A 9,650-nucleotide genomic window follows, 5' to 3' on the forward strand; every position below is an offset into this window, starting at 1 on the left:
TTCTCTGGCCTGGGCTGCAGACAGCTGCCCCCTCCCGCAGCTGCCAGGGCCGCCTACCTCTCTTGGCACCACTCTTGGTATGTGGTCACGGGCCATGGCCTCCCCCAGCCCCTCAGTCCCGAAACAACAGGCTCTTTCTCTGCAGCCTCCTCAGACCTCCAAGCCCCTGACCCCATCTCTGTCCCGCACCCGTCACTGCGGAGACACAGCCCCTTTCTTTCTCTCCCCAGCCCTTGATGGAGGGGAGCCGACCTCGCAGCAGCCTGAGCCTGGCCAGCAGCGCCTCCACCATCTCCTCACTCAGCAGCCTGAGCCCCAAGGTTTGAGCTTCCTGGCGGGGATGGGGAGGAAGGTGGGGCTCTGGGCCGCCCATCCCTCTGTTTCCCCAAGGACTCTGGTTGTTAAGGACAAGGATCCTTAGCAACGGGGTCTGCCAGACAGAGTAAGGTCCCAAATTGCCTACCAGCCGCAGCTAGGAATTCAGAGGCACTCCCAGCTCTGTCCCCACCCTTTGTATTTTCCTAATTCTAAACCAGAGTAACAACCTCCCTTGACCCTGGTTGCTAAGATAAAGCCGCTCCCCAGCCATGAGGCCCCTCGAGTTCTCAGAAGTCGTGGGCTGCTCTTGATTAGTGCTAGAACTTGCTGTCCTATCTCTTGCCCTCCAGTCTATCCACTAATGAAATCCTATAAGGAAAGACCCTTCTCTGACAGTAAGACCCAAGGGGCCCCCAGATCCTTGCGTCCCAAATCGGCATCCCGGCCAAAAGCTTAGGGAGACATTCTTTTTCCTCCTGCCGTTCCACACATGTCCTTTCCTGTGTTTGGAGCCCAGAGATCTGACTCAGCCTGGGTCAGTACCACCGCTTCCCAGGAAGGGCATATTGTGGGGACCTGGCTAAGGATGCCTGAGATGTCTGTGGGCATCGGGAGACGAGGCTGCATCCGGGCAGGATGGAGGGATTTGAGGCTTCCTCTCCTTGGACTTGGTTGCTAAGGGTGTGACCGCAGGGCACCAGGGCATCCTTTGATTCACCGGGGACTCAGCATGAGCGTTCCCCCTGATTATGGGGACCTCCCAGCCCATAGTCCCAGTTCAGATCCCAAAAGCCCCTACTACAGCTCTAGCCAAGGGCATCTGCTTCTTGGCAGTGGGCCCTGGATCAAGAAATTGCTTCCCTGCAGCCTCTTCCTTGCCTCTGAACACCTCCCTCCGCCCATCAAAAAGAGAGTCTCGGCCCGACGCAGTGGCTCATGCCTGTAATCCCAGCACTTTAAGAGTCTGACGGGGGTGGATCACCTGAGATCAGGAGTTCGAGACCAGCCTGACCAACATGGTGAAACCCTGTCTCTAGTAAAAATACAAAAATTAGCCAGGCGTGGTGGCACGTGCCTGTAATCTCAGCTACTTGGGAGGCTGAGGCAGGAGAATCGCTTGAACCTGAGAGGTGGAGGTTGCAGTGAGCCAAGACTGCACCATTGCACTCCAGCCTGGTGACAGAGCGAGACTCTGCCTCAAAAGGAAAAAAAAAAAAAAAAAAAGAGTTTCTCCCAATCTGGGCAACAAAGTGAGATCCCCTCCTCTACAAAAAGTCAAAAAATTAGCTGGGCGTGGTGGTACGTGCCTGTGGTCCCAGCTATATGGGAGGCTGAGGCTGGAGGATCACCTGAGTCCAGGAGGTAAAGGTTGCAGTGTTTAGGCCACTGCACTCCAAAGACGCTGTCTCAAAAAAAAGAAAAAAAAAAAAAAGAGTCTCTTAACTCTGCAATAAGAACACCTCCCAATTCTGATCTCCAACCTCAGCCCCCACCTTGACCCTTCTCTTTCTTTCTTTCTTTTTTTTTTTGAGATGGAGTCTCGCTCTGTCTCCCAGGCTGGAGTGCAGTGGCACGATCTCCGCTCACTGCAAGCTCCGCCTCCCAGGTTCATGCCATTCTCCTGCCTCAGCCTCCCGAGTAGCTGGGGCTACAGGCGCCTGCCACCACGCCCGGCTAACTTTTTTGTATTTTTAGTAGAGACAGGGTTTCACCGTGTTAGCCAGGATGGTCTCGATCTCCTGACCTCGTGATCTGCCTGTCTCGGCCTTCCAAAGCGTTGGGATTACAGGCATGAGCCACTGTGCCCGGACTTACTTTTTTTTTTTTTAAGACAGAGTCTTGCTCTGTCACCAGGGCTGGAGTACAGTGGAACAGTCTCAGCTCACTGCAACCTCTGCTTCCTGTGTTCAAGAGATTCTTGTGCCTCGGCCTCCCGAGTAGCTGGGACTACGAGCACATGCCACCGTGCCTGGCTAATTTTCATATTTTTAGTAGAAACGGGGTTTCACCATGTTGGCCAGGCTGGTCTCGAACTCCTGGCCTCATGTGATCCTCCCACCTCAGCCCCTCAAAGTGCTGGGATTACAGGCGTAAGTCACTGCGCCTGGCTGGTCCTTGACCCATTTCTCAGGGCAGCGAAACGAGAGCCTGCGGTTGCCTGTGTCCACCCTCACCCCCTCCGGGGACCATCATAGGCTCTCCGTGTTCACTTCTATCCCCTTCTCTCCTCAGAAGCCCACCCGGGCAGTAAACAAGGTCCATGCCTTTGGGAAGAGAGGCAATGCGCTCAGGAGGGATCCCAACCTTCCCGTGCACATCCGAGGCTGGCTTCATAAGCAGGTGGGGTCAGTAGGAGAAGGAAAAGGACAGTGGAGTCTGTGCCCCTGGCTGTCCTGTCTCTCACCTTCCAAGTCCCCAGATAGGCTTTCTTTTTCTTACTGTCACTGCCCCTCTCCTTACTCTGTCATTGTTTGTTTGTTTATTTTTAAGACAGTCTCTTTCTGTCACCCAGGCTGGAGGGCAATGGTGTGATCTCGGCTTAACACAACCTCTGGCCTCCAGTTCAAGTGATTCTCATGCTTCAGCCTCCTGACTAGCTGGGCTTACAGGCATGCGCCACCATGCCCAGCTAATATTTGTATTTTCGGTAGAGATTGGGTTTTACCATGTTGGCCAGGGTGGTCTCAAACTCCTGACCTCAAGTGATCCACCCGCCTCAGCTCTCTAAAATGCTGGGATTAGAGGTGTGAGCCACCACGCCTGGCCCATTCATTCATTCTTTCTTGACTACTTCTTGAACACCTACAGTGTTCTCAATCCCAGAGCACACACCATGCAAATAACACAAACAAGTATTTATAGTACATTCCAGATCAGGTGGAACATGGGTGGATAATAAATTAGTAAATAAATAAATGAACTTGATCATTTCAGATTGCAGGAAGAGCTATGAAGAAGTAACATAGAGGCCAGGTTCAGTGGTGTAACCCCAGCATTTTGGGAGGCCAAGGCGGGAAGATTGCGTGAGCTTAGGAGTTTTAGACCAGCCTGGGCAACATGAAGAAGCCTCATCCCTACAAAAAATAAACACACACACACACACACACACACACACACACACACACACAACAAACAAAAAAAAACCTAGCTGAGTGTAGTGGTGTGCGCCTATAGTCCCAGCTACTGGGGAGGCTAAGGCAGTAGGATTGCTGAAGCCCAGGAAGCTGAGGCTGCAGTGAACTGTGTTCATGTCACTGCATGCCAGCCTGGGCGACAAGTCCCATCTACTCGGGAGGCTGAGGCAGGAGAATGGCGTGAACCTGGGAGGCGGAGCTTGCAGTTAGCCGAGATCGCGCCACTGCACTCCAGCCTGGGTGACAAAGCGAAGACTCCGTCTCAAAACAAAAAACAAAAAAAACAACCTAAATTATCCAGCATCGTGGCGGGCACCTGTAGTCCCAGCTACTCAGGAGGCTGAGCTGGAAGAATCGCTTGAACTCGGGAGGCAGAGATTGCAGTCAGCCGAGATTGTGCCATTGCACCCCAGCCTGGGTGACAGAGGGAGACTTCATCTCAAAAACAAACAAACAAACAAAAAAACAATAAGTAATGGAAAGGAATTTGAGACTTAATTCTAAGTGTTCTTAATTCTCTGTTTTGAAAAGGGGACTAACGTGATCTGACGTATAATTTTAAAAGATCATGCGGGCTTCTATGGGAATGGGTTGAGGAGAAGAGACACACAAGGTCGGAGATAGTAGAGTGGTTCAAGCAGAGGCGATGTGGAGATGCTGAATTTGGGTCATGGCTCAGTGCCACCTTCCTGGCCTCTCTGTGTCTCAGGCTCCAGAATAATTGGACTAAGTCTCTGTAGCTAAAGTCTCTGCCTATATGTGATCCATGTCTCATCCAAACCTCCCTAAAACTTCTCAATCTCCAACGGATAGACGAGAAAACATGAGGGTGGATTCTAGGGGGAAGTGACTTGTTCCAGAGCATAGTTTGAAAGTGGGGGAGGCCAGACGCAGTGGTTCATGCCTGTAATCCCAGCACTTTGGGAGGCCGAAGTGGGTAGATCATTTGAGGTCAGGAGTCCAAGACCAGCCTGGTCAACATAGTGAAATCCTGTCTCTACTAAAAATACAAAAATTAGCTGGGTGTGGTGGTCTGTGCCTGTAATCTCAGCTACTCGGGAGGCTGAGGCAGGAGAATCATTTGAACCTGGGAGGCGGAGGTTGCCATGAGCCGAGATCACGCCACTGCACTCCAGCTTGAGCTACAGAGCAAGACTCTGTCTTAAAAAAAAAAAAAAAGATACATATGTAACAAACCTGCATGTTATGCACATGTACCCTAGAACTTACAGTATAATAATAAAAAAATGAAATAAAAATAAAAAATAAAATAAAAAAAAAAAAAGAAAGAGAGAGAGAGAAAAGAAAGCAGGGGAGTCCGGAATCTATGTCAGCACAACCACCGCACTTGTAATAGAAGTAGGGCTTCTATTCTATTATATTATGTTCAGAGGGTTTCCAGCTCTCCTTCGTATCCACTCCATGGCCCCAAACATATGTCTCTGTGTCTCTGTCTCTTCTCTCTCTCTGGGTCTTTCTCCTGTGCCTCCACCCCACTCCCAGGCTCAAGTGATGCTCCCTCCTCAGCCTCCTGAGTAACTGGGACTACAAGCATGCGCCACAACATCCGGCTAATTTTTGTTTTTTTAGTAGAGACGGGGTTTCGCCATGTTACCCAAGCTGGTCTCAAACTCCTGGAATCAAGTGATCCGCCCGCCTTGGCCTCTCAAAGTGCTGGGATTACAGGCGTGAGCCATTGTGCCCAGCCTCACCCCACTCCCTTGATCCCTGCTCTGTGTCTCTGTTCTTCTCTCTCCAAATTTCTTTCTCTCTCTGGCTCTCTGTCCCCATCGTCACTGCCTTCATCTCTTTTTTTCTGTTTCCCTTTATTCAAGCCCCTCCTCCCATCTCTCTCCCCAGGACAGCTCAGGGCTCCGTCTCTGGAAACGCCGCTGGTTCGTCCTCTCCGGCCATTGCCTCTTTTATTACAAGGGTCAGTGGCTGGCTGGCTTGGGGTGGGAGGGCCCCCCACCTGCCCTTCTCTCTAGCGTCTTGGCCTCCTGATACCTGTGTGATTCTTGACCCCAGCCACTCTTTGCAGACAGCCGCGAGGAGAGTGTCCTGGGCAGTGTCCTGCTCCCCAGCTACAATATTAGGCCAGATGGGCCGGGAGCCCCCCGAGGGCGGCGCTTCACCTTCACTGTGAGTCTGTCCATCCGTGTTGTGCACCAGGCAATGGGAACTGGAGATGAGGGCGGGTAGATATGCTGAGGAAACTCCAAGTCCTAACAAGCACTGGAGTATCCATTACTGGAGATAAAAGGTCTTGACAAGCGTCAATTGCATCCTCCTTTGATTTTGTTTTGGTTTGTTTTTTTTGTTTTGTTGTTTTTTGAGACAGTCTCACTCTGTCACCCAGGCTGGAGTGCAGTGGTGCAATCTCGGCTCACTGCAACATCCGCCTCCTGGGTTCAGGGGATTCTCCTGTCTCAGCCTCTGGAGTAGCTGGGATTACAGGTGCACGCCACCATGCCCGGCTAATTTTTTTGTATTTTTAGTAGAGATGGGGTTTCACCATACTGGCCAGGCTGGTCTCAAACTCCTGACCTCAGTTGATCCACCCACCTCAGCCTCCCAAAATGCAGGGATTACAGGTGTGAGCCACCACACCTGGCCAGTTCTTTTCTTTTTTCTTTTCTCTCTCTCTTTCTTTCTCTCTCTCTTTCTTTCTCTTTCTCTCTTTCTCTCCCTTCCCTTCCCTTCCCTTCCCTCTTTTCCTCTTTACTTTCTTTCTTGACGGTCTTGCTCTGTCACCTAGGCTGGCGTGCAGTGACGCAAAGTGCAGTCTTCCCGCCTCAGTCTCCCGGGTAGCTGGGACTACGGGTGCGCTCCACAACGTCCGGCTAATTTTTTGATTTTTTTGTAGAGACGGGGTCGAAAGGAGGTGGCAGGTGGGGGGGGTCTCATTATGTTGCCCAGGCTGGTCTCAAACGATCCTCCCGCATCGGCCTCCCAAAGCACTGGGTTTACGGGAGTGAGCCACCGGCCCGGCCTGTCCTCCTTTTTACAAGGCCGGGGAGTCCGGATTCCAAGCCTTCTCTTCCCGCAGGCAGAGCACCCGGGCATGAGGACCTACGTTTTGGCCGCTGACACGTTAGAAGACCTGCGGGGCTGGCTACGAGCGCTGGGCCGGGCCTCCCGTGCGGAGGGGGACGACTGGTGAGTAGAGGTCCAAGCCATGCTCCTGACCCTCCAGCCTGAGTCAGTCTAATCACCCCAACTTCTCCCCTTTGGGGCCCTGCCCCCTTGAGTGTCCAATCACTAGTCTTCTAGTTAGGCGCCTCGTCTTCTAGGCCCCACCTCCAGGGAACTTTTCCAATCAGCAAAAGTCTTTCTCCCTTAAGCTCCGCCCACCACCTTGTCCGTCCTCGCCCACCCCAGCTGACCCTTCAATCACGCACTCAGCTCTGCCCCAGGAATGATCAATGTTCCACACTCTCGGATTGGCTCCTTCTGAAGTCCCCTGAGCTGCCACCTAAACAATGGCAGGTAAAAGATAGTGTCAGGTTTTTTAAAAAAAATGTCGGACTATCTCTTAAGCTCTGACATGGCTTGCGCCAATTATCAGGCTGGAAACTGGACTACCTGGCTGAGTCTATCCCATATTCCGGGGCATTGGTTCCAGCAACCTGGATAGACGTTGTGGCCTGGCGCACAGGTCAGTTCCACATTGGAGGCCTCAGTTTCCCCGTCTGAAGAAGGGGACGATGATTTATAGTGCACAGCTTTCCTTTTTTGGGTGCATCCTTGTGTTCTTACCTGTGACAAGAGAATAGGGCTGTTATGAAGTTCGAAGGAGTGATATCTTATCTGTGTCCACTCGCTAGTGGGCAAACCAGGTCACCCGCACGACCCCAGCCCGGGGAGGGCCCTGGCGGGCCCGGTGGTCCCCCGGAGGTGAGCAGCGGGGAAGAGGGGCGCATCTCGGAATCACCGGAAGTGACTCGACTCTTCAGAGGTCGTGGTAGACCCAGGCTGCTCACTCCCAGCCCCACAATTGACCTCCAGTCTGGACTCCAGATCCGGAGGGCGAGGAGCCCCGAGTGAGTAGGAAGGACGCAGGTGGGGGCGTGGCCTGACTGAAGGGCGGGGCCGGAAACTGATTGGGGGCGGGCCTTAGCGCTTTCTGCCTGACTGTGTGACTTGCTGGGGCTCCCGAGCGGGGGTCACAGCCTTTCGGGGAGGACTGGAGGGGAAGATGCCACAAAGCGGACATTACTGAGAATTTGGACAGTAGAGGAGGATTCTAACCCAGAAGAACGGTAAGACACAGTGAAGTGAGACATGTCCTTGAGGCTGACTTAATGGGTAAGGAGGTGGATGGAAAGGGCTCTAGTTGACTCAGTTCCCCGATTCTCTCCTTCCCACAGCCTGTTCACCCCCCTCTCTCGCCCTCCCTCGCCTCTGAGCCTCCCCCGTCCCCGTTCTGCTCCTGCGCGGCGACCCCCTGCCCCTTCAGGAGACACAGCACCCCCTGCCCGACCTCACACCCCGCTGAGTCGCATTGATGTCCGACCTCCTCTGGATTGGGGCCCCCAACGCCAGACCTTCTCCCGACCCCCCACTCCCCGCCGAGGACCTCCCTCTGAGGCTGGGGGAGGAAAGCCCCCCAGGAGTCCCCAGCACTGGAGTCAGGAGCCCAGAACACAGGTGAGCAGAGAGGTGAGAAGGAGGTATCTCCCATAAGGCCTCAGGGCTGTCTTTCCGTATTCTCAAGGCCATTGCTCCCTGGGTGTCATGGGTATTGTAGTCCGTAATGATCTCAGCTGGGCTCAGGTGAGAGAGAGCTTGAACCGTGTTTCCTATCAGGCACCTGGGCTGTCTTTCTAGGCTGGTCTGCGGCCATTGCTTTTTTTTTTTGTTTTTTCTTTGAGATGGAGTCTTGCTCTGTCGCCAAGATTAGAGGTCTGTGGCACGATCTCGATTCACTACAACCTCCATCTCCCGGGTTCAAGCGATTCTCCTGCCTCAGCCTCCCAAGTAGCTGGGATTACAGGCACCCGCCACCACGTCCGGCTGATTTTTGTATTTTTAGTAGAGACGAGATTTCCTCATGTTGACCAAGCTGGTCTCGAACTCCTGACTTCGGTGATCCACCAACCTCAGCCTCCCAAAGTACTGGGATTACAGGTGTGAGCCACTGCGCCTGGCCCAGCTATTGCTCTTTGAGCATCATGGGGATTGTAGTTCTGGATACTTCGTGCGGAGACAGTGCAGTGAGAGGTCTGCATCTCCCTTGTGTCCCCAGTTCACCTTGCAAGTTGGTTGCCTGCTGTTTTGTCTGAGCATAATGGGACTGTAGCTCAGAATATCCATAGCTGACTGCAAGTCTGAGAGTGAGAGCAGCAAATTCCGTCATCCCGTGGGGCTGTTTTGCCAGGCTGGTGCATTTATTATCACCCTCTGTGTCCCCACAGTGGCACACAGCTGGAGAGCAGGTAGTTGAGGAAGTTGAGAGGGCCCAGTTCTGAACCTCAAAATATCTCCTAAAGCACTTCAATTATGGACACGCCCACTCTACTATTCGTCACTAAGACATGCCGATTTCTAAACATCTCCATTTCAACATTCCTCCCAGGCACCCTCTGGCTCCTCCACTTATCTCCAGCTCCCCCCGCGGCCCCCTGGGACTCGGGCCTCCATGGTTTTATTGGTAGGTATCCTGGAGTACCCCGAATCTACCGGAGCCCCCTCCTTTCCTTTCTTCTCTATGAGGAATGTCATCTCCTGGCCTAGGGTGCCTAGAGAACTGTAGGTATTTCAAAGCCCCTGGGTAGGTATTAGATTCCTGTGGTTGCTGTGACAAAGTGCATGGCTGAAAACAACAGAAGTGAATTCTCTTGTGGTTCTGGAGGCCAGAGGCCTGGAGTCAAGGGATCAGCAGAGCTATATTCCCACTGATGGCTCCAGGGAGGAGCTTTTATTGAGTCTCTCTTAGCTTCAGGTGGTTGCCAGCAATTCCTGGGGTTCTGTGGCTTTTTCTGTGGCTACATCTTTGCCTCCATCATCCCATGGCAATCTTCCTTTGTGTTTTTGTTGCTGTCCGTCTCCTCCTATTAGGACACCCCTATGACATCATTGTAACTTAACTTACATCTGCAAAAACCTCTTTCATTCTCTCTTTCTCTCCCTCCCTCCCTCCCTCCCTCCCTCTTTCTTTCTTTCTTTCTTTCTTTCTTTCTTTCTTTCTTTCTTTCT

General features: G+C 52.7%; 1 protein-coding gene across 1 annotated transcript in view; it reads left to right on the forward strand.

Annotated features, from left to right (window-relative positions):
• PLEKHA4 (pleckstrin homology domain containing A4) overlaps nt 1–9,650 on the forward strand; it is a 31,799-nt gene that overhangs the window by 771 nt on the left and 21,378 nt on the right. The window contains exons 2-9 of the mRNA XM_026457352.2: nt 231–320; nt 2,551–2,658; nt 5,313–5,385; nt 5,494–5,594; nt 6,502–6,611; nt 7,280–7,495; nt 7,823–8,102; nt 9,031–9,105. Coding sequence (XP_026313137.1) covers nt 237–320; nt 2,551–2,658; nt 5,313–5,385; nt 5,494–5,594; nt 6,502–6,611; nt 7,280–7,495; nt 7,823–8,102; nt 9,031–9,105 — 1,047 coding nt within the window. The 5' untranslated portion in view covers nt 231–236. The remainder of the gene's footprint in view (nt 1–230; nt 321–2,550; nt 2,659–5,312; nt 5,386–5,493; nt 5,595–6,501; nt 6,612–7,279; nt 7,496–7,822; nt 8,103–9,030; nt 9,106–9,650) is intronic.

The sequence above is a fragment of the Piliocolobus tephrosceles genome, chromosome 21 (genome assembly GCF_002776525.5).
Source record: "Piliocolobus tephrosceles isolate RC106 chromosome 21, ASM277652v3, whole genome shotgun sequence".
Lineage (NCBI taxonomy): Eukaryota > Metazoa > Chordata > Mammalia > Primates > Cercopithecidae > Piliocolobus > Piliocolobus tephrosceles.